Consider the following 25,268-nt stretch of genomic DNA (forward strand, 5'->3'; position numbering starts at 1 on the left):
CTGCCAGGCCTATCTATCCATGGGATTCTCCAGGCAAGAATACTGGAGTGGGTAGCTATTCTCTTCTCCAGGGGATTTTCCCAACCCAGGGATCGAACCCAGATCTCCTCCATTGCAGGAAGATTCTTTACCATCTGAACACCAGAGAAGCCCTTAGTTGAGGTGATGCTTTGTTACCAGAGTCATTTTGGATAGTGAGAAGGAGCTATTGGTAATTATACTCAGACGGTCCTTCTCTTCTGTGATTGTCCCGTTACCCACTCTCCCATCTACTTCCCTATCAATTTCTCCTCTTCTCGTTTTCTTTCTTATCTTCTCATATCAAAAGCTTTATGAAAAAAATAGTTAAACCAGGAGTCAGCAAGCTTTTTCTGTTAAGGACCAGGTAGTAAATGTTTTAGATTTTATATATCATCTGGTCTCTGACAAAAACCCATCCATGCTATTGTGTGGTACAAGTAGCCACAGGTAAAACCTAAATGAAAGGGATTAGAATGATCCAAGCCAACACTGTTTACAAAAACAGGTGTGGCAGACTAGATTTTGCCCTGAGGTGTCATTTGCTGGTCCCTGCTCTCATACACACCGCCTCCACTTTGTCACACCACTGTCCACTCCTGTTCCCTTGACTCCGCTGAAACCGTTCCTGTCAAGGTCATCAGTGACTTCCCTGGTGTTCATTTTGGTGGCAGTCTTCTGTCCTAATCTTACATGAATTTTCTCATATGGAAACACAAAAGACCCGAATAGCCAAAGCAATCTTGAGAAAGAAAGATGAAGTTGAAGGAATCAGGCTCTGTGACTTCAGACTATACTACAAAGCAACAGCAATCAAAATAGTATGGCACTGGCACAAAAACAGATCATTTATTACTTTTTCACATTTTAATTTTGTTAGAACTTGATTTTGGTTTGTCATCATCTTAGGAACTCTAATGTTGGTTAGTATGGTAGTCAGCAGTGCTCAGCAGAATCTTGTATCCTGGTTGCTGCTGCTAAGTCACTTCAGTCGTGTCCGACTCTGTGTGACCCCATAGACGGCAGCCCACCAGGCTCCCCCGTCCCTGGGATTCTCCAGGCAAGAACACTGGAGTGGGTTGCCATTTCCTTCTCCAATGCATGAAAGTGAAAAGTGAAAGGGAAGTCGCTCAGTCGTGTCCGACTCTTAGCGACCCCATGGGCTGCAGCCCACCAGGCTCCTCCGTCCATGAGATTTTCCAGGCAAGAGTACTGGAGTGGGGTGGTATCCTGGTTATGAGGAAGTAAATATTAGAAATAAAGAAGAGAATTCCTAGGAGGGGTGGCAAGGTGCAGTAGATGGGCATGGATTCACTGGGGCCGTGACTGAGAATAGGAAGTATTTACCAATGGGCAGGCCTAGAGGTGGTGAGTGAGAGGGAAGAATAGTGTGTATGTGTGAATGTATGTATCTATCCGTAGGTGCAAACATACATTTGCCCAGGCTGGTCATAAGCCCTGGAAATAGACCTAGTTAGTATCTGTGCAGTTTTTTACACCTATTATGTCATTGAATCCCCCCAACAACACTGGAAGTAGGTTGCATTGTCACCACTTTGCAGATGAGGAAACCGATCCCCAGAGACGTTGTCCAGCTGGTATGTGACAGCACAGGGAGGCCTCAGACACCTGCCTTCTGGCTGGAACGTGGTGGGATCTGTCACTGCTCCACAACTGTTTTCGGGGTGCTGAATCTGGGAGTGAGGAAGGCAGGATGGTGGGAAGCAGAGAGGACACAGTTGCTGAGTGAGGTGTCCTTTCAGAAGGGAATGGGGTTGAGGGGCTGCTCAGGGAGACCCAGTTCCATTCCATCACCCATTTGGACTGGTTACTCCTCTTCAGGTAACATTTCCCAAATTACAGATACCAATGCCAGTTGTTGTTCTGAGACCAAACCATCTGATAATTGAAATACCTTAGTCCAGACGGCAGACATGACCAGTATAAAAGCTCCTTTGCCTCCCCAGCCTTGGTAAATACAAGTTCAGCTATCCAGCAGAGCAGATGCACACTCTGCCTGCCCTGGGAGGTGGTATGAACAGCTGTTTATTCAAATAGCATCACCTCAGTCTTGGCAACAAACAGGCAAAGGAAGTTGAGACACAGTCTCACGCGGCAGTTCAGCATTCCTTGTCCCCAGCCTGAAACCCCTGCCGATCCCAGAGGTGGAAGAAAGTCAGAAGAGACCTCTATCAGGGCTGAGCCACACTAGGTGAGATATTCCAGAAGGAGGAAATAGTCCCAGCATCGGAACAAGCAGCCTCTTGGAAGCCAGGGAAGGATGGGGAGACAGAGTCCCTCCTAGCCAGGGAGGAATTACCTGCCCAGGAAGCCACCTTAAGTTTGCTTTTTGAGGATGTTTTTCAGCAGAAAGGAAAATGTGTTAGTTTGTAGTCCAGAGGCAGCTCTACCTCTGGCTTCTGCTGAAGGCGAAGGTTCAAATCTGTCAGGGCTTTTGTCTTCTGCCTACACCACAGCTTTGCTGTCCTCTTTCCTCGGTCAGGGTGTTCTTCTCTGGGAGGCTGGCTGTTTGTTCCGTGCAGGCGCAGATGGCCACACACAGACTTATTACATTTTAAAGGGCTCAGGAGGCCCCGTTAAGACAGGCCACGCTTAAATCCAAAATAAATGAACTGCGTTTGATGAAATAAAGCTTGAGTTCTTCAGGCCACTGCCTCCCTCACTGGTATGTGTGTTCTACTAGTGTGCAACTAAGCACCTTCTCCACTTCGCAGATGTTCCTTCTCAGACTCGCACAATTACAGCTGTGGGTTGTAATGCTTTTCATGGGTGTCATCTTCGTTGGGTTTTATTTCAGTGGAAACATTTGGCTCACCATTAGCTTTCTGTGTCCCTTTGTAAGTTCTTTGATTTTTAAGTGGAGTACCTAAAAATGTCTTTAAGGTTGGCCACAGTTCTGGAGTCCCCATGCACAGCTGTGATTTTTTGTGTGTGTGTGTGAAGGCTCCATCTTCTGGAACTTCCAAAATCTGGAGCATCTCCTGCCCTCAACTTAGAGCCACCTCTGTGTCTCTGCAGGCTTTTGAAGGTTACCGCATATGTGTGCACATGCACACACGCAGATGTGCATTCCTATTTATTTGTTGTCATCAGTATGTGTAGTGTTCACTGAGATGGAGGGAAATAGTTTAGTTTTTAAATTGAAACTTTATGATTCAACTTGGCAAGAACCCTGAATGTTGTTCTGCTGCTGCTGCTGCTAAGTCACTTCAGTCATGTCCGACTCTGTGACCCCATGGATGGCAGCCCACCAGGCTCCGGTGTCCCTGGGATTCTCCAGGCAAGAACACTGGAGTGGGTTGCCATTTCCTTCTCCAATGCATGAAAGTGAAAAGTGAAAGTGAAGTCGCTCAGTCGTGTCTGACTCAGCGACCCCATGGACTGCAGCCCACCAGGCTCCTCCGTCCATAGGATTTTCCAGGCAAGAGTACTGGAGTGGGGTGCCATCGCCTTCTCCAGAATGTATATCTGCCTGTATCCACATGCTGGACTCCTTTGTCTCTGCTGCCCAGATCTCAGCTGAAATCATCGACACAAGTGCAACGAAGCGAGAGAGCTTTAGGCGTTTTCCTCTGAGGCTGCACTTGATCACAGTGTAGGGGCTAGTGCTGCTTTGTGTTTCATTTATTCCTCTCATTCTAGGCACTTGAAGAGGCCCAGAAAGCCATACAGCAGCTTTTTGGAAAAATCAAAGATATCAAAGACAAAGCAGAAAAATCAGAGCAAATGGTGAGTTGAGGTTTCCTCCTGACATTCTTGTACTAGCAGAGGAGGTTGACTTGTCATCCAGTCGTGTACTGGTTAATAGACTTGTTCTTCCCCCTTGCCACCAACCACACCCAACGTCTCCAACTCCAGCCCCGGGAGGACACACCACACCCATTCAGGAGGAGCCACGAGACACGTAGTGACTCACCCTCTCTGCTGCCCGGCATCTGCAGCCCTCTCTTTCAGTAGGGAAAGTTCTTTTCTTCTCCTTCCCCAAAATAGTTTCCTAGTCATTTTGGATTTCTCTGACATTTGTTTGCATCACCCATTTCTCAGTTCAGATGTACAACATGTGATACCACTTGAAAACTGGACCTGGATCTGGGGGGTGGGCTGCATCCCACTGGTGAGACGGCCTGAGGGGTTTAAGGTCTCCCTCTACCAGTGGTGCCCTCCAGGGATATGTTCATCTGCCGACCGAGGGGCCCACCAGTTTTTTCCACTCTAAATAGGAAGAATAACTACCTCTAAAGGAATTTGTCAGAGGAGCACAGAGCATAGTACTGGGCTGTGTTAGTTGCTTAATGAATGAAAGCCATTATTACTGTTATCTTCTCCCTCCTACTCATTTTGGTCACGCAGATTCCTGCTGCTGCTGCTGCTAAGTCACTTTAGTCATGTCCGACTCTGTGCGACCCCATAGACGGCAGCCCACCAGGCTCCCCCATCCCTGGGATTCTCCAGGCAAGAATACTGGCATGGGTTGCCATTTCCTTCCTCAGTGCATGAAAGTGAAAAGTGAAAGTGAAGTTGCTCAGTTGTGTCTGCCTCTTAGCAACCCCATGGACTGCAGCCTTCCAGGCTCCTCTGTCCATGGGATTTTCCAGGCAAGAGTACTGGAGTGGATTGCCATTGCCTTCTCCAACACAGACTCCTAAACCCTCGCAAACTTCTCTCCCTACGTCTTATTATAATCCACTTGGGAACAGACCTGAGGTCACATTCCCAAGGATCCTGCGCTTCTCGTCAGTGCCCATTCGGCAGGGTTGGGCAGGATGTGGAACGTGGGCAGGGCAGGCCTGGCTTCAGTGGTGGTAATGGGGGGGTCAGTTTGATATCATCAGTGAGCAGCACAGCCTCTGACATCAGACCACCTGCCTTCAGATCCATCCTCTCTCCTGACTCCCTGTGGGCCTCAAACAAGTTATTGGTATTTACCCTCTTGGTACCTCTGTTTCCTCACTGTGAGGTGGAGGTGATAGTCATGCATACGTCATGCGATTGTGGGGATTCATTGAGCACTTAGGCTCCTGCTCTACTGGGAGCAACGAGCACCTGAGGAGGAGCGGAATGGGACGGATTCTTGAGATGAGGCAAAGGAAGAATGTTCAGGATTTAATGACTGATTACTGACACAGGGGTGAGAAGCGTCACAGATGATGCTGACTTTTAACATAGTTAAAGACCCCTGACACTTGCAGTAGAGCTAAGGAACCCAGGAAGAGAGGCAGGGATTTTTTTTTTTTTTTTTTGGTGGGAAGGGAGTGATCCAATTATAGGGCCACACTCCTATATCCTATCTATTCTTGATCTTCTTTTCCCTCAAACTTACTTACTTAGAAAACACATGATAGGTTTTTTACCCCCCAGGGCCCGCAATAGAAATAGAGACATTTTGGTAGCCTGTGGGTCATATAGAGAGAAGACTTGATGGGGCAAGTCCCTGGAAAGAGACCTTTTCCTGCTAAGATCCAGTCAGCCTTGCAGGATTGTGAGTGTGGAACTGAGCTATTCAGGTCATGAACCTTTACTTTATAGCTTCACCAAGGTTGATCGAACTAAAAACTCAGGTCACATGATCTTAACTCACTGGGCTTTTTCACTTTTAATGGGAGATCTGTCTTTAATGGGAGAGTGTTTGTGCCTGCTAGCCTTTGCTCCAGATGTCAGAGAGCCTGGGAAACCAAATTGCTCTTCAGAAAATTTCTTGGTCAGCATGGACTCAGACGATTTAGTGGAGAAGTCCACCTAGATGTTAATAAAGTTGGAGAATTGTTCCCATCTCACTACAGAATGTACTTTTCTAGTGACTGAAATACATTATGTTGGCCAAAAATTTCATTTGGATTTTTCTAAACAATCTTATGAAAAAGTGAATAAACTTTTTGGCCAACCCAGTACTAACATTCCCAGCTACAATGCTTCTTTCTCTTGGATTACCCCTACACCACCACCACCATCAGCACTGTAGGAATTTTACTCCCTCAATTGCCTTCTGTCTGCCTGAAGACTCTCCTCTTATGATACTATGTTAAGCTTACTTTGCATGGGTTACATTTTAGCCTTCTTGAAATTTGAGAAGAAATTTTTCTTTGTGGAGACTGGACAATGAACCCTAGTTCCATGAATAAAGAACATCTCAATAGAATTAGCCGACTCACACTATTCATTTTGTACCAAACCTAGTCACCCCGTTGCCAGAAGGTAATGTCCTTGTGGCAGTGTACGTTCCTGACCTTGTTCAGGAGGAGATCCCCTGTCCTCAGCTCCTGGACCCCATGTGCTCCACACTTAGTTACTATTAGGAGCACACCATTTGGGGTGAAGAATAAAGTTCGTTTCATTCTTACAACTGAGGATTTTGTAGCCCCGGGTAAAGTCTGCTGAAGAAATGCCAAATTAAATGTAAACGGGCTGATTGGAAATTATTTTGGGTCTGCATTGGGAGAACACCTGTGTTTTCTCCAAGGGCTGACTTGAGGTGTGTTTGTCCTTACTTTGTTTGCATTGTTTTCTTGTGAGGCCACTTCCAGACGGGTTGACATCCATCTTAACCATCCTCCCTTTTCTCCTGTGGTTTTGCACTATTTAGGTGAAGGAAATCACCCGCGACATTAAGCAGTTAGATCACGCCAAACGCCACCTGACCACCTCGATCACAACGCTGAACCACCTGCACATGCTGGCGGGTGGCGTGGATTCCCTCGAGTAAGCACGCAGGCAGTCTGCCCCAGGTCCACAGGAAATGAATGACTCGCAGGAAACGGCATCGCAGGTTTCTTTGCTTCTCAGCTGGGAGCATCTCCCCACTCTGCCTCACTTCCTACAAATCAGTCTCAGATGTTGAGACACCACTTTTGTTTTGTGCCCTCAGGTGCTTAACATCTAACAAACAGCTGAGGCTTGGAGGAGACTAAAGGGGACCTGGAACGCTTGTGGAGAATGGTGCTAGAACACGGGTCATTTCCGTGCGATAGAGCTCTGCCTTGGAGGTTGACAGGAGGCGTGGGGCTGTGTAGTCACATACCTCAACCTCTGCCTCGGCAAGTTTTCCTACTGGTCTTGGGCTGAGTGTCACTGGCATTGAAGGTGCCTAATGAAAACAGATCCTTGATTGATCATCCAGCCCACTTTACTGTTTTTCAGCCTACTTGTTCAAAGACGGAAGCTTCCCGTGTGGCTTGTAAAGCATCTGTAGGGCATGGTACATGAGAACATGAGTAGTAATATTAAAAGGAGGAGCTGGTTACTGACCACAAGGAAGCAGCCCCAAAAGGCCTCCTTCACCAGCAAGATTCTGACCTTCCTGTTTGCTCCTGTGGTCTCTCCCAGGCTAAGAATTCCCCAACCTCAGCATAATCTCACGGGTGGGCAGAGAAAGAGCACCTTCCTAGGAATATAGACACAGTATCCAAAGTCTGGGGGAGTCGGGTGCAGGCTCTTCCTGGTCTCTCCCTGATGTCGCATGGGCTCCAGCGATCCCTGGCTAGTGACTGGAAGAGCAGTGTCCTCATCCCTTTCTCCCAGTGCTCCGTGCTTTCCACCAAACCAGCAGACCAGGCAGCAGTAGCCACTAGCTCCTTGGCTTGAACTTGATCCAGTCTGTTTAAGTGCTTCATAAGGGAAGTCATAAATTATACATTTAATTAAAAAACCCAACCCTAATGAAAACTTTAGATCTGATAGTTTGTTCCTTCCTTGCTATAACTGTTGATTTTATCAGCATTCTTTTATTTAAGCTTCATCAACCGTAGCAGTAGGGAAACTAAACATACCTAAACATTCACAGAGTTGCTTAATCTTGGCTTAAAATCTACAGATTTGAGTTAATGTGTAAGTGCATATAAATGCTCTTTGTATCCTGGGAAGATGTGTTTGGTTTGCTCAAATGCCATAACTGTCAAGTAATAACATGCTTGCCCCTGTTCTCTGTCAAAAGCCAGCTATTCTGTAATACCCAACCCAAATCCCAAATTCATAGTCTTCTCAGATTCCCCTCTCTCAACCCAGTGAGACTTCATCACTCACACAGTCTTGTACCTCCAGAGCACACTACTTGGACTTCTGTCTAGAGCTACATTCGTCCTACTTGGTACTACTTAAATGTCCTTGTCACTCTCCCTGACTTACTCATGTCCCTTTATGGATTTGAACTTGGTGCTGTTTTTTTTTTCCCTCCTCCAGTGCATAGGACTATATATATTCAGTGCTCAGGAATGCTTATTATTATAAGTTGAGTTGCTGTCTCCTTTAGAGTCCAGACTAGGTTGGTCCATATCTGTATCTTGTGTCCTTAGTGTTTTTCTAGAACCTTCAACTTCCTGTTTCCTTGCAGAGCCATGACCAGGCGAAGGCAGTACGGAGAAGTTGCTAATCTTCTTCAGGGCGTAATGAATGTTCTGGAGCACTTCCACAAATATATGGGCATTCCACAGATCCGGCAGCTTTCTGAAAGGTAAAATCTCACTGGAGAAAATGATCTTCCCTTTTAAGAAAAGATGGTGCTAGGAGGTGCTTAAGCACCCAGCTCAGGAAGTTCAATGTGGCATCTCACTGTGGGAGGAGGCTCAGAGGTCACCTGACCTGCCTTTCTCTGATGTAGATGTTCCCTCTATGTCCACCCTACCAGCTCCTAACCATGCTATCTAAAGCTCCCTGTATCAGGTAGTTGCTGGCCTGTCTCACGGGAGTGGCTGCTGACATCTCTCAGCTGCCCAGGGCTCCATTTTTTAGGGAAACCCTTCTCATTGTCTGTTTCCTTGTAAAAAATCAATACAGTCCAGGACTCAGTGTCTGACAACAACAGTCATTTCGCTCATGCAATCTTGCCTGGTGCAGCAGGGACAGCTCATCTCTGCTCCATGCAGCATCAGCCAGGATGGCTTCAGGAGGGGCTGGAGGATCCACTGAATTACTCTCATGGCTGGCAGATTGGTGCTTGCCGTTGGCTGGGACCTCAGCCGGGTGGTCCTCCCAGCCGCTTGGGCTTCCCCTAGGTGAGGTGGTGCTGGGGCCCAGAAATGAGTACCCTCAAGATGCTCTAAGAACCAGGTCTTAGAAGTCACATAACGTCACTTCTGTGGTCACCTGGCCTTCAGAATTCAAGAGGAAGGAACATGGCCGCCCCCACCCCCAATGGGAGGAGTGTCAAAGTCACACTGGTATACAGAGCTCGTGGGAGGAGAGACTGCTATGGTAGTCTTTGCAAATACAGCCTGCCCTTGAACTTCAGGTGTAACAAAATGATGACTTAACCTCTTTACATTTGTTCTTTCCTTCCTATTCTGTTGAGTTTTAACCCCAGATTTAGAGCCAATAGAAAGAAAGGCAGATGCTTAAAAGAGAGAGAGTGGGGAATTTAATGCCTTGTCTTTTAAATGTAGCACAGGAAAGATACTAAGACCAAGACAGTCACAATTGATGGATCCTAAGCCTTTTTTTCAGAGAAGGCAATGGCACCCCACTCCAGTACTCTTGCCTGGAAAATCCCATGGATGGAGGAGCCTGGTGGGCTGTAGTCCATGGGGTCGCTAAGAGTCGGACACGACTGAGCGACTTCACTTTCACTTTTCACTTTCATGCATTGGAGAAGGAAATGGCAACCCACTCCAGTATTCTTGCCTGGAGAATCCCAGGGACGGGGGAGCCTGGTGGGCTGCCGTCTATGGGGTCGCACAGAGTTGGACACGACTGAAGCGACTTAGCAGCAGCAGCAGCAAGCCTTTTTTTGCTACAAAGAAGAAACAAAGAGGCCTGTACTCAGCAGGAACCATCCTTTTCAACTCTGCCTTCTGATAAGACCTAATGGGTACAGGCCTCTTTTTTTTCTAAGTGTCTTTATTTTTAATTATATAAGTAATACACATGTTCATTTTCTTTATTTAAAAAAACAAGTCAATATACAGATGAAACTTAAGTCCTCTTTAGCGATACCTGATGTCCCACTGCTACCCATAGTGATAGTTACTATTATCAGTTTAATTCTCATCCTGTAGATTTTTTTTCTGTGCATTTAAATAAATCTTTAGTTTTAGATTGTGGGTTTATTTTACTTTGTTTTTTTTTTTTTAAATAAATGATCTCATACCATATGCTTCATTCTGAAACTTTCTTTTTGTTTTTAACTTAAGAGTGTATTTTAGGGTTTTACCACATCAGTGTATACAAACCTAACTCATTCTCTTTAATTGATGCATAGAGTTCTGTAGTATAACATACCACAGATTATTTAACCATTTTCATATCACTAGACTGTTTGTTTCTGATTTGAAAAATACACTCCTTCTTACACATCTGCAATTTTTCTACAATAAATTCTGGGTCACATGCATTTAGAATTTTAATAACTGCTGTTCCTTTGCCCTCCAAAGTGGCTTAATTTATTTATAGGACCATCTGAACAGTATGTGAGTACCCATTTCTCCATATCTTCAACAACACTTGATTTGGTTAATTTTCCTTTTCATTTATCTGATGGATAAAAAATGGTACCTAATTCCTTTCATTTTCATTTCTGTGGCAACTAGTGAGATGAGTTTTCTTTTCATTTTCTCTCACCTCTGTGAGATGCCAGTATGTATCCTTTGCCTGTTTGTCTGTTGTTTGTCTGTTGAGTTACTTGTGTGCTGTGCTTAGTCGCTCAGTCGTGTCTGACTCTTTGTGACCCCATGGACTTTTGCCTGCCAGGCTCCTCTGTCCATGGGGTTCTCCAGGCAAGAATACTGAAATGGGTTGCCATGCCCTCCTTCAGGGGATCTTCCCAGCCCAGGGATCCAACCCAGGTCTCCCACATTGCAGGCGGATTCTTTACTGTCTAAGCCACCTTATCCCTTACTTATTAATCTGTAGGAATTCTCTGTGTGTTCTGGATACTAATCCTTTGTCAGATCTGGCAGATTTTTAAAAAAATATATTTATTTTATTTTATTATATATAATATATTATTTATATATTTATTTTATAAATATTTATTTATTTTATTTGGCTGCATCTGGTCTTAGTTGCGTCATAGGATCTTTTCTTGCAGTGCTCGGGCTTCAGTAAGTTGCCCCTCGGCATGTGAGATCTTAGTTCTCCAACCAGGTATCGAACCTGCATCTCCTGCATTGCAAGGCAGATTCTTAACCACTGGACCATGAGGGAAGTCCCAGGTCTTGCCTGCAGAAACCATCTAGGTGTGTCACCTGTTTTCAATCCAGATCCTTGTCCTTTCAGTCTCTTCAATAGTAATTGGTCTATTCAAGGTACCTACTTCTTATCTCTTTAAAAACTGTATTGAAATATACATTGCGTTAAAATTTACCATTTTAATTATTTTTCTCTGTACAATTTCGTAGCGTTAAGTATACATTCAGGCTTCCCCAGTGGCTCAGTGGTAAAGAATCCATCTGCAACACAGGAGACGCGTGTTTGATCCTTGAGTTGGGAAGATTCCCTGGAGGAGGGCATGGCAACACATCCAGCATTCTTGCTTGGAGAATCCCATGGACAGAGGAGCTTGGTGGGCTACAGTCCACAGGGTCACAGAGTTGGACATGACTGAAGCGATTGAGCATGCAAGCACACATTCACATTATCACACAGCCATTCCTTAAAGTTTGCGATTACCCCAGATAGAAGCTCTGTGTGCATTAAATAATAGCACTCATTACCTCTTCTTCCCCACTTCTGGTTACCTCTGGTCAATTTTCTGTCTGTGAATTTGTCCCTTCAGGGTACTGTAGGTGGACTCAAACTATTTGTGTCCAGCTTATTTCAGTTAGCATGTTTTCAGATTCATCTGTGTTGTATAATTTATCAGAATTTTGTTCCTTTCTAAGGCTGAGTACTTCATTGTACGTAGAGACTGCATTTTGTTTGTCCGTTCCTCTGTTGTTGGATGGCTGAGTTGCTTCCACCTCATGGCTGTTGTAGGATAGACAAAGGCAGTCTATCATCTGGCATTCATTGTTGCCTGGAAAAAACCTGAAGCCCATCTCATTCTTACTCCTTTATAAGATAATCTATTTTTGTTTCATTTTTATTTTCTTCTGGAAGCATTTGAGATTTGGCGGTGGGAGAATTAGGAATTTTACTAGGACATAGATCTCGTTTCATTCATGTTGCTTAGTACTTAATGGTGTGGTTAATCTGAAGACTCATGAGTTCCTTAAATTCTGAGACAGTGTTCTCTTTTATTTCTCTTTGTGCTCTATGTTTTCTCTTTGTGGAATCCCTTGTACATGAGTATTGGAACTTCTGGATCTGCTACTGTGTTCCTTAACTTTAAAAAATAGTTTTATTAATTTATTTGGCCGTTCCAGGTCTTAGTTGTGGCATGAGGATCTTTTCATTGGGACATGTGGGGTCTTTAGCTGTGGCATGTGAGCTCTGAGATGCAGCACGTACGATCTAGTTTCCCGACTAGGGATTCAAACCAGGCCCTCCTTTATTATTATTTTTTTAATGCTTTAAATCTTTTTGTCCTGTTAAGCTGAATTCCTCAACTCAACTTTCCTTTTTAAATTTGTTCTTCAATGGTGCCCATTCTGTTATTTGGCCTAGCTGTTGAGCTTTTATTGCAACAATCCAACTTTATCTTCAGGGTATCCAGTTAATTCTTTTTTCATAGGCATAGTATCATCTTAAACCTCTCAGGGAACATAAATTATACAGGTTCTAAAGTTCTGAGTTGCCTGCTCTGTTTCTCTGTGCTCTAAGGTCTTCAGTTTGTTTATAATGACTTTCTTGGTGTTTGCATGTTTGGTGATGTCTAGCGGAACACTCATTTTTGGCTGTGAGATTCTCTGTCAGCCTGATCAGAGATGCTATCTTACTGCCCCCTGCTCATGAGGGAGTAGGCGGGATATGCCACCTGGCTACATGTGCTACAGACAGTGCTTCTCAGGTGAGGTGGGGCTGGAGCTGGGGGAGCCATCAGGGAGGCTGTGCTGGTGGCTGATCTCCTGGGCCCATGAGTTTCTGATCTGCCTGTGTGTTGTCAGCCCTGTGGACTCTGCTGGATTTCTCAGACCCACAGCCACTCCTGACCTGATCGCTCAAGGACGGGGTGAGACCTGGCACTGGCTTAGCTGTTTCTCTTGCAGGAGCCCAACATCCCCCTGGTGGGTGCCAGGAGCCCCCTCCTGCTCCTGGTATCCACTCCCCTCATGTCCTTCATCTTGTTAAAAATTTATTTGACTGTGCTGGGTCTTCATTGCTGCTCATGGGCTTTCTCTAGTTGTGACGAGTAGGGGGACTCTGGTTGTAGTGTGTGGGTTTCTCGTTGTTGCGGAGTGTAGGCTCTAGGCATTTGGGCTCAGTAGTTGCAGCTCCCGGGCTTCAGCGAGCCACGGGCTTAGTTGCCCCTGGGCATGTGGGATCTTCTTGGACCGAGGGTCGAACCGGTGTCCCCTGCATTGCAGGGCTGATGCTTAACCACTGGACCACCAGGGAAGCCCATGTCCTTCATCTTTGAGAAGCCATTTTGGCAGAGGTTTCCTTCTTCAGTCCTGTCCTACCAGAGTTTCTAGTCTACCTCTCCTTTTCCTGCCCAATTCTGGATTCTTATTAAACTCTTTCCATTATTTCAGATGATCTGGGGCAGGAAGGGGAGGGGTTATACCTCATGCTCAGGGTGCCATCTTAGAATGGAAATGCCAAGGAACTGGTAAGAAGTGTCAGAACAGAGCTTCGCAAAATACTCGGGAAATCACCACCCTTCCTTTCCTCCTTCCTAATCCCATCACACTCAGAACTGGCTGATTGCCCTGTCAACCTGGGGATGCGAAGCAGCCAAGAGAGCAGACAAACGGGACCTTATGAGCTGCAGGAAAGATGGAAGCTCAGATGGGGAAGGCAGAGTTACTCTGTTGGGTGGTAGGGGTTGGGGGTCAGGGGAGGGAGACAGCATCACCGCCTCTCACCCCCCTGATAATCCAGAGTTGATCTCTTTTCCCATTCACTTATTCTTCTCTTAGTTTATCTAATAGATACTGACCACACACTTTCTAGATTCCAGGCCCTGTGCTGGGGTCCTGAGGGCACGAGGTGAAAAACACACCCTCTTTGCCTTCAAAGAGCGCACCATTATTGTGAGAGACACTGATAGAGATGGATATAACAGAACTAGTCCATGCTGTCTGGGGACAGCAGGGTCTCAGAAGAGGGACTGAGAGACTCAGCCTTCAGAGGCCGCGGGTAGGGGTCAAGAAGTATTAAATTTTAATCTGACCTTAAAAGAATGGGTAAGATCTGGGGACTTCCCTGACAGTCCGGTGGCTAAGGCACCATGCTTTCATTGCAGGAGGTGTGGGTTTGATCCCTGGTTAAGGAACTAAGATCCCACATGGCATGGGGTGTGGCCAAAACAAAAGGTAGGACCTTACTACCAAGACAGGAAGAGAGGGGGAAAGAAGAGAGTGGAGAGTGAAAGTCTGTCTCAGTAGGCAGAGTCAGGTCATAGATCTGACTCTGCATTCGTTTTGAATCTGCTCTACATTCGTTTTGTGGACAATGAAAGATTTGAAGCAAGAAGAGACATAGTCTTTGTATTTTGTAAAAGTCTTGTCAGTTATAGTTAAAAGAGACTGGAGGTTGGGGCTATGTTCTGGATTAGAAAAAGATAAAGACCATTCCATGACAGCGACCATGTAGTCGAGGAGGTTGCATGGTTGCACAGGATGGGCACTGCTGATGGCAGGAACATGGTAGAACTGAATTTTATTTATAAGAAAGCATATAGGGAAAAACAAGAGAATATACTCTTTGAGGATTTCTTGCCTTTTAATTTTGTTTTTCCGAAGATGTTATTTTATAAATTACAGAAACTTTGTGATCACTGCTATAATGACACTCCCCTTAAAAGATAACTTTCCATCAGTATAGTCTGGTGCTCCAGCTATTCATTATCATGTAGGATTGCTGCGAACACAGAAGGATTTACTTTTCTTTTTGTTCATTTCACAACTTCTATTTGCAAAAAAAAAAAAAATGTGTTGATTAATAGAGAATAAGTGCTATTAAGTAATACTAAAATTAACAGAAGGGAAGGAATCGCTTGTTTCCAGTGCCTGGACTACAGTTCTTTTTCAGGAGGTACTAAAAGTTTGAGGAAAGTCCAGACTTCTTATTTTTAGCATCATTTCTGGTGAATTTTCCTCCCTGTGTTTACATAGCCATGGTAGAACCATCTGGAAGTGATAGAAATAGATTGTTTGTTTGGGGAGGGTGGGGAAGGCGGGAGCCTTACACCCTGTGCACCGCTTCAGTGCCTCTAGCTTCAGAGCTTGCTGTCTGCAGACTGCGGAAGTCACAGGAAAGCCTGTGTTCTGACATCTTTGCCTGCACATTTGAAATATGAAGTTCATGGACGTCAATTTCAATACAGCTGTTTCTTCCAACTACCCTTCTGGAAAATGCTTAAACGTTAATGTAGCGTTGAAGGAAAGTTTTTTTTTTTTATTTTTCCCTTTAATGTCATCTTTATATTTCAAATCCTCCTGGCTTAAGAATATCTGAGAAAGCCAATGTGTCTAGTAATCAGTCAGTATTTCCTGAGGAAAAATGGAAGGTTCTGGCATTCTCTTGAAACTCATGAAACCTTCTAACTGAAACCTATTTTTCAGGGCTATTTCTAACCTCTTCTGCATGAGAGGTACTTGGCAGATTGAGGGGATCACTTGGCATAGTGGTCAAAGAAATTAAAGTGGAGGATGAAAAGGCCTAGCTAGTCAACTAACTATATATACTTCAATAACAATTTTTACATAAAGAAAGAAAAAGGAAGAAAGAAAGAAAAGGCCCAGCTGGCTATATGACTATGACAGGTTCTTTCTGAAAGGATATTAAGTTTCAAAAGCACGCGTTTTGAAAGCGTAAGGATTCTACTTGATGATATCAAAGCATCCTACTGAGTCACTCTAAGATTCTGGGTTGAGATTCTGTCTCCTTGGAACTGGAGTATCTGACTAATCAGACTGACTAATCATGCTGTCCGGTACAGACTCTCTATTTTGGGAGGTCAGTTTATTGCAAATTACTGAGGGTACTTTCTCTGGGACAGTCACGCATGGGGTATTGGAAGCATCAGGGTTATTTTGTCCATAAATGTCTAAATGGTTTTCATAGTTTGTGGTCCCTCTACTGCCATCCCTATGCTGAAATCTAATAGCACATTTAGGCAAGGGTGCTTTTTTTAAAAAATATTTGTTTATTTATGACTGCATGAGATCTTAGTTGTGGTGCTCGAGCCTTCTTCTCTCCAGTTGTGGTGCATATAATAGCTCAGCAGTTGAGTCGCATCGGCTTAGTTGCCCCTTAATCACTAGACCACCAGGGAAGTCCCATGGGAAGGGTGCCTTTGAACAACCCCTGGTCACATGGTGTGGAGGATGCCAGGAGGCAGTTGGTTGACCATCGTTTCCAGCATAGCATAGGGAATCTCTCATTTGCTAAGAGTGGTCAGCACTGAGTTGTCACCACCTAACCAGGTCAAGCTTATTTGGACCCGGGAGAAATTGTTATTTCCCCTGTTCTCTATTAGTTGTAGGTTGACTTTCATAAGGATGACTAGGAAGTCTTGGCGGCTGAACTTCTGTAAGTACTCTGCTAACAGAGTCTAGTGCTCCGTCTCTTCACAGTAAGAGCTTACTTTTCATGGTTGGAAGAGGAAGGAGTTTGAAGGAGTGAGGCCAAAGATGTGTTTTTTTCAGTGTGTTTGGTGTCTTTGTAGGATTTGCTCAGGCAACTGATTGTAAAGACCACTATTCACATCTTATCCTGCAAGTGTGTGAATCCGGGTTTGGGTTTCTGGACACCATCATTACTGTCACTAAGGGGAATGGTTTCTCTTTCATCTGAGTCACTGTTAAGACACTTTGGAAACTACACTTGGAAGCATGCGAATGCTGATTATTCTGCTCCAGTGTTCACTAAACATCCGACTTGCAGTCACCGGTAAGGATGGATGCCGTTGCCAGCTAGAGCTGTAAGATGGGTGTTGTGATAACAGATAACAGATATCTGTTAACAAAATCAGATAACAATAATACTGAGGGGCTTCTAGCCCAGGCCTCCATCCCCCACCTCTCATTTCACAACCATTCTTAGTTGTGGCCCACATGAGGGAAATGACTTGATTAGGAGTACATGTAGCTCACCAGTTGCACAGCTAAGTCTAGACTGTCTCAAGTAACCTTGGAAATGGACTGTAGAAGAAGGCAAGGGGGTCTGCACATCACAGGCTGATACTTTTGCCCTTATAGGCTCTGGTTGTCTTTGCAGGCACCCCAATTTCTGTTTTTAAATATTTTATTGAAGTACAGTATAGTTGATTTACTCTGTTGTGTTAACTTCTGCTGTGCAGCAAAGTGACTCAGTTATACACATACAGACATTCTTCTTCATGTTCTTTTCCATTATGGTTTATCCCAGGAGATTGGTTAAAGTTCCCTGTGCTGTCCAGTAGGACCTTGCTGTTTGTCAAGTCTAACAGTTTGCACCTATTAGCCCCAGACTCTCAGTCCGCCCCTCCACTCCCCCCTCCCCCTGGGCAACCGCGAGTCTCTTCTCTATGCCTGTGAGTCTGCTTCTGTTCCATAGATAATTTCATCTGTGTCACAGTTTAGATTCCACAGGCGAGAAGTAGCATATGGGATTTGTCTTTCTCTTTCTGACTGACTTCACTTAGTGTGATAATCTCAGGTCCATCCCTATTGCCTCAGGCACCCCAATTTCAAATCTGGTTAAGAATGTGGGGTTAGGCGATGGCAGAGTAGGAAGGGTGACAGGCAGAGCTGGGACCATCACATCACCGAGACACTCAGGAGCCCTGCGAATAAGACTGTGACTTTTCAACCAGCATGGAACTTCCCCTCCAGGAGTGATCTGTGGCTTAGTGGGGAACCTGTGCTCTCTGTGGCTGCCAAGAGGAGAGAGAAGGAACAAAGGGGCCTGGAAGCTATGTCTTGTGACCTGGCACCAGGGGAGTCGGTCTGTCTGGCCCATTATGTGGAGTCATAAGACCTCAGAGGTAATGGTTTTACAAAAGCATCTTCTCTCTTGTCAGAACTCATACTCAAGGAATGTTTCCTGTGGTACGCTGGGCAAGTGTAGATGAATGACATTTTAATGTCATTAGATTCTAATGTGTGGGCTACTTGGGTGACAACCTTATCTCTATCATTTCTCATCCCCTTGGAAAGTAACTAAAAGAGGCTGCAAACCCACCTATAAGAGTAGTTTTAAGTTTTGAAGATAGTGGAAAAACCCTGGAAAGTATTTGGAATAAGGCATAATTATAACTATGCCACAGAAAAACCAGACCATTTTGGGTCCTGACTATCCCCTCATTTAAAAAAAAAAAAATCTCTGTAGGTTGCCAGGCACCGCCTAGTAGCCAAAGAAATTGTGGTTTTGAGCTGTTCACTATTTCTAGAAACTTCATAAAGTTAATTCCAGAGTAACAGGGTGGAGACCAAAAAAGGAAGAACATTATTTTATGGTGCTTTTAGCGAAGATAAAAGATTTGCCTCAGGCTCAGGGCAGTCCAGCTGTGAGGATGGTGGGCAGGAGGGACCCAACCCCTTGGGCTGGGGGCAGGCGAGCTGGTGGCAGGCGGCTGACCCAGAGCTCCTCTCCCGTCCTGGCTGCTTCTCCTTTCCCTTCTTTCCTCTCAGCCAAGCACTAGTTCTTGAGCTCCTCCTTTCCATGAAAACCACTCGGTTCAGTTCCAGCCTCCCCTTTCAAACTCATTTCCAGTGTGACTCAGTCTTCATCCTCACCGTCTCCCGAGTGAACTTAAGTCTTCATTCAGTGACCATCACACTCAAATAGCAGTTCATTTTATCATTTGATCTTTTTACTTTAGAAAACAGTATTTTGGTTCACTTGTTAAAACTTAGAATCTTGATGTTGGTTTCCAGGTTGAAAAAAACAGCAACCCTGAAGCAGTTCAAAACCCGCTTCCCATCCTGTTCTCCAAGGAACGGCAGAGTAATTACACCAGTAACCCGAAGCAGATTTAAATTTGACTTGGGCTTCCCTGGTGGCTCAGACAATAAAGTGTCTGCCTACAATGCGGGAGACCTGGGTTCGATCCCTGGTTTGGGAAGATCCCCTGGAGAAGGAAATGGCAACCCATTCCAGTATTAATGCCTGGAAAATCCCATGGACCAAGGAGCCTGGTGGGCTACAGTCCATGGGGTCGCAAAGAGTCGGACACGACTGAGCGACTTCACTACTCACTACTGGGCATTAGTATATAGCATCTTCCTGCGGCGTAACTACCCCAGTGACATTTTGCAAAGACTGACGTGTACTACCTCACGACAGCTGAGGGGAGGCCTAGGAGAGCTTTGGGACGTAGGAAGAATCTGTGCATGCGTGCATGCTCAGTTGTGTCCAACTCTGTGACCCTATGGACTGCAGCCCACCAGGCTTCTCTGTCCATGGGAGTTTCCAGGCAAGAGTACTGGAGTGGGGTGCCATTCCCTTCTCCAGGGGAACTTCCTGACGCAGGGATCGAACCCGCGACTGCTGTGTCTCCTGCACTGCAGGCGAATTCTTTGCCACTGAGCCACTGGGGAAGCTGGGGAAGCTGATGTAGTCATAAACCTGCTGCTAACTAGTGTGTGACCTATCTTATCTAGCCACCACTCCCTGCTTCCTGGATGATCCCTGAAGACTTCAGCAGTCATAACCTCTATGGATCCGTGCACAGTTATTTATGGACATTTGAAAATTATGCCAGGTAATGATATGTTCTCTTTTCCCTACAGAGTGAAGGCGGCCCAGACTGAGTTAGGACAGCAAATCCTGGCCGATTTTGAAGAAGCTTTTCCTTCCCAGGGCACCAAGGTATTGTTTTGCATTTTCCCTTCAGTCTTTGGATATTCTCATCATATTCTGGCCTGATTCACACTCACCGTAACTATGATTCACTTACTATTTCAAATGCGGTTGCTGGCAGCCATAAAGTCTGTGTGCTAAAGATTCAGGGTGATGGACCATCCTTGATTTTAAATATCCTGAAGCAATATCAGTTGGCTGCTCATCCGCGTCCTCACACATCCACAGTGAGGGTTTGTTTTGATTTCACTTAACGTGTGTCAAACCCAAACTGTTGTCTGCCTGGGGAATTACCTTTTTTCTCATAGTTACTTTTTTTGTTTGTTTAATTTTTTTTTCCAAACCACAGTGATTTTCTTTTAGGATTGTTACATAACTTTTTGGTTTCAATTTGGTGAAGAGACAACGGACAGGAACGTGCCCAGGCTTAAGTAACTCCCGGAGTGACAGTTAGGAGACTCGCTTTTAATGGTCAGAATCCTGTTCTTTGGGATGAATCCCTTCAGCTCTCACTGGTAGCCTGACTGTTTGTGTTGTGTCTGCAAAGCCCACAGTAATTTCACTCGTGAGCTATTGGTTACACTTCTCATATAACAAGCTTTGCCTCATTTGGCCGTCACTGTGCTGGGGTAACTGCTTTTAGCTCCATCCTTCAAATTGTAGCAGACATAATCTTAATGCTTTGCATGTGTTGGGGAGAGAAGAACCCTCAGAAGCTTTTTTTCCCCTCTATTATTTGAGCTATTTCAGGAGCAAGAACTGTGTGGCTCAGAAATGACCTGAAGCACACTGACTGGCAGGCAGCTTGGTGGATGGAGGTGGGGGATATATGTCTGTTTGCCGAGCCAAGGAACGTTTCCTGGATCCGTTTTATAATTCAATAACTGGAAATATCTTAATCGTTGTTCTTTGTGCCTCATATAAGAGACGTAGGAAGTATGTGGGGGTAGCTGCCCCAGCTTTGTTGATTACCTCGTATAGGAAACCTGCCTCTGGTTTTCATGTCTGCATATATTCTAGCTGTCTTCTAGCAATCAGGTATTTTATTCATAAAGCATGTTCCTTTGTGGACTTCATCTTCCTTTTCCATTTGCTGTAACTGTGGGGAGTGGGTATCAGAAAATAGTCCTGTAAAAAGGGGTAGTAAGAGATTCACAAGTTATAATTACTAGGGTCTGCTTTACTCTACTCTGCTATTGACCCTGGTTTTAAGAAGTTTTAGAAAGATGCAGATAAAGCCCAGCTTTATCATTTAGGAAAATATAACATTGACCTACATTATAACTTTTTCTCAGACCCCAGGAGGAAAATGAGGTGAAAATGGTTTTCTTTAACAACTTGTTTCCCTTTTCTCTGGCTAGATGACTTGATGTTTCTCTAAGAGTTTTCTTTTTTCCTTCTGAGTGACTATTGACCTCTCTTAAAGGCTTTATGTTTTTATTACTGCTTCACAAGTGGAAATCAAAATTTGTTTAAAAAAAGTATCTAAGATTACTGTGAAGTCCTTTATAAATGAAAAAATCGGAACCCCTGAGCCTGTAGATTTCGGCTTTCATGACTTCTCTGTCAGATCAAACGTTTTCATCCATAAGCCAGAGTTGAGCAGTCAGAATTCTCAGTGGATGGCAGAATAGCCACTCAGCACGGAGCATAGTCAGCATTTAACAGTTTAGTTAGCCTAAGTGACACTTAAGAAACTCTTGAACTTCAGTTGAGATGGATAAATTAGAATTGATTTTAAAAAATCATAAAGATCTGGAAGACCCTTAATCATCACCTAGTTAAAATGCATTATTTTTTTTCCAATTATTTTTCAGATGAGTGTCAATAACTGTGCCAAAGTTATGTGGTTATTTAGCCAAGCCACGAGCCAATGCCAAGTGTTCTGTAGTCCACTCAGCCAACCACGTTCATTCAGTGAGTTACTGTAAAGAAAGGTTCGAGGAGACTGAGTTACCTTCAGTAATAACAAAAGCCTTCCCATCCTGATGTATCAATACAGCCCTTTGATGGTCTTCTACTATTTTTTTCAGGTCAGGGCACCAATATCATAATATAATTTGGCTGCCTGTTTGCGTGGTTGACCATCAGTGGGGCAAGGATGGTGGATGGAACCTGGATTTGGGTTTTAAATGCCAGCATGCTGTTTGGCATAAATACAGCACTTTGAGAACAGGAATCCAAGGTTAGCATCAGAGGAAGGTGGCACGTGTGGCATCAGACTGGTGTCATTCTGACTTTTAGGGCCCTTCAGGAAGGTGACTTCAGTTCAGTAAGCAGAAGTTCCTACCATCATTGCTGGCCCGGTTTCCAGGATGTCTCATTGTTGATTCACGGAGTAGCTTTTATACTGGCTACTACAGACTAGCTTAATGATTCTTTCATTGAGAAACAAGTAACTCAAATATCCATCCACAGCAGAAGAATGAGTGTCAGGGGAGTGGAAGTAATAACAACATCATGAGTAGAACAAGAAGCAGCAGCTGTCAGAGGCCATAAGATTTGAAGGCCGCTTCTGGCTTCTGAACTGGTGTGTGTGCTGTGTGTTTTACCAGAGGCCAGGAGGACCCAGCAACGTTCTACGAGATGCGTGTCAGGTTGCTAACATCTTGGACCCCAGAATCAAACAGGAAATCATCAAAAAGTTTATTAAACAGCATCTGTCAGAGTACCTAGTACTTTTTCAAGAAAACCAAGATGTAAGTATTGACCAAATGAGCTCAGATATCACATTTGAATTGTACTAAGAATTGATTGCTCTCAGGTCTATGATTTATATTTTATTAGTATTACTGTCTTAAAATTGACATTAGTATTAAAAATTGACATTAGTATTACTGTCTTAAAATTGACATAAAATGTTGGTTGTTAAACCCTGATTCCTAGGGGCTGACTGTACAGTTCAGTGATTCTTAATCATTTTGGGGTCCCTGATCCTTTGGAGAAATGGATGAGAGCTAGAGATCTTCTCTGCAAAAATGCACCTATACATAAAACCTTACATACAGTTTCAGGAAATTTATAGACCCCTGAAGCCCAATCATAGACCCCGGGTTAAGAAGAGTAACCTAGACTCTTTAAAATCACGAGAAATAGATTGGTTGTGTTTTTCTTACTTCTATGTTTTTGCTTATTTCCTTCAACTGTCAATACTACTTCTAAGTGCTGGGGTAGATTTTATTCCCTGCTTCCCCCAGGTTGCCTGGCTGGACAAAATCGACCGTCGCTATGCCTGGATCAAACGCCAGCTCGTGGACTATGAGGAGAAATATGGCCGGATGTTCCCACGTGAGTGGTACATGGCGGAGAGAATTGCCGTAGAATTTTGCCACATCACAAGGTAGCTGCCAGCTCTCTACTGGTTTGGGTATTGATTGATATCAGTTTATTAAAGCCCAGCCCCCCAGTCTCTATGGGTTCCTGTGGCTTTGGAACCACTTCTACCTGTTTTTAAAAATCGGTTTGAGAATCATGATTTTCAGGAGAATGTCTTCAGCTGTGCTGGAGTCCCTGCAGAAGACTCCATTCCTGTTGAAAGTTAGAATATATCCAAAACTGAGTCCCTGACTCCAGCTGTAGCTGTATTCCACCTTCTCCATGTTCAGAGTTCCAGCCTTAGAGGAGAAAGCATTGTGTGAAGAGGGGGTAAACACTTGATAGGGAAAAATGGAAAAGGGTACATGAGTGCCCTGGGCTAGCAGGCTGTAGCCAGAGCACTTGTTTGTATGTCTGTTCCGCCTTAAGAGTGATATACACACCACACAGCAGAACAGTCTGCTCTTATCTTTGTTCTAGGACTTCCCTATAGCCTTGCCCTACGTCAAACGGCCTGCCTTCTGAGCCATCCGAAAGCACATCGGACAGATTTTCCTGTAGTGATTCATTGCCCTGCGTTTTCCCGTGTCTGTGTCACACATATCAGTGTTCAGTGAATGTACATCCGTCATCTTTCTGCTTCTCTGACATGCTGGGTAGATGGTTCCAGAGGGACAGGGCTGTGTCTACTCCAGTGACATAGTACACACTCAGGAAATAGTTGTTGAGCAGATTTCCCACCCCTAACCCAGTGTTTATAGTCTTTGGATCGTTAATCACTTTGGCATCTGAGTGTTCTGAGCCTTTTAGAGACCTTCTCCCATTCCTCCTGTTTCAGTTCCATGAGCCATAGCCCAAGGCCAGATAGTCCCTTTAGATCAAAGAATTAAAGCCTGAGAAGTATACATCAGTGTGTCCATGACAGAGCTAAAGCTAGAGTCTACAGAGGCCCCCTGACCAGTGCACAATTACATTAACCCCAGTTAATTTTTTAAGAAGTCCCATATGTATGCATAACTCAGCCACCTTAGAGTAATTCATGGTAATTATCTCTCTTAAAATTGTGGATTACAGTCAAGTTGTATGCTTTAAGAGCACATCATAGGGGGCAGGGACTCATTAAGAGATATTGGCTGTTGATTTTTTTTTAATAGGCTTTATTTTTAAAATTATTTATTTATGACTGTGCTGAGTCTTCATTGCTGTGCATGGGCTTTCTCTATTTGGGGTGAGCAGGGGCTACTCTCTACCTGTGGCACACTGGTTTCTCATTGCATTGACTCTTCTTGTTGCAGAGTCCAGGCTCTAGGATGCACACGTAGGCTTTAGTTTTTAAAGCAGATTTACGTTCACAGCAAGATTGACAAGAAGAGATTTCCCATATACCCTACCCCCTCCCCTCCACTGCATCCACAGAGGCCTCCGCCATCATCAGTATCCCCGACCAGAGTGTATACAGGTTACAGTTGCTGAACCTACCTTGACACCTCCTTGCTACCCAGAGTCCCTAGTTTACATTAGGGTCACCCTTGGTGCTTTACATTCTGTGTGATGGTGGTTTTCAGAAACACTTGTTGCTGGATTAGATGACTTTATTGATTCAAAGTTGATTGTGGTTGTCACTTTCTAAGTCCTGATTAGCAAAGAAAGAGTGCATTGCTTGAGAGATTGATAACTAATTCACTTTAGCCCCTAGTTCAGTGTCTTGCAAAATTCATTTTCTGTGAAAAATGAAGTCCACAGGAGAGTGAGTGTACATAAAAGCCAACACATGTGCTCTTGTGTCAGCTAATGGCAGTGCTGCTGCCAAGCTTTCGTTGTTCGAATTTTGGCTAAAAGCCTGTAGATACATAATTCTCAAATTAAGAGGCCCTTTGTTTGGTTTTTGTTGTTTATTTGTGTGGGAAGATGATCTGTAGCTCAGTACTTACTGAGAACTCTCGTGTGACTGCTCCCTTACAACGTAGCATTCTGAGATGGGACACTTGAGTGGCCTGTAAGCGTCACAGGCAGGAAACACCCAGATGGGTACCTGTCACTTTTTACAAGGGGATCAATCGACTCCCATCTCTCCCATCTCTACCCAGGGGTCCTGCTTT

At 44.5% G+C, this 25,268-nt stretch overlaps 1 protein-coding gene across 1 annotated transcript in view; it reads left to right on the forward strand.

Annotated features, from left to right (window-relative positions):
• Nucleotides 1-25,268, forward strand: part of VPS53 (VPS53 subunit of GARP complex) — a 125,313-nt gene that overhangs the window by 24,649 nt on the left and 75,396 nt on the right. Inside the window, exons 5-10 of the mRNA XM_061389534.1 lie at nucleotides 3,682-3,768; nucleotides 6,620-6,735; nucleotides 8,363-8,482; nucleotides 19,785-19,863; nucleotides 22,410-22,553; nucleotides 23,052-23,194. Of these exons, the coding sequence (XP_061245518.1) occupies nucleotides 3,682-3,768; nucleotides 6,620-6,735; nucleotides 8,363-8,482; nucleotides 19,785-19,863; nucleotides 22,410-22,553; nucleotides 23,052-23,194 (689 nt within the window). The remainder of the gene's footprint in view (nucleotides 1-3,681; nucleotides 3,769-6,619; nucleotides 6,736-8,362; nucleotides 8,483-19,784; nucleotides 19,864-22,409; nucleotides 22,554-23,051; nucleotides 23,195-25,268) is intronic.

Source organism: Bos javanicus, chromosome 19, assembly GCF_032452875.1.
Source record: "Bos javanicus breed banteng chromosome 19, ARS-OSU_banteng_1.0, whole genome shotgun sequence".
Lineage (NCBI taxonomy): Eukaryota > Metazoa > Chordata > Mammalia > Artiodactyla > Bovidae > Bos > Bos javanicus.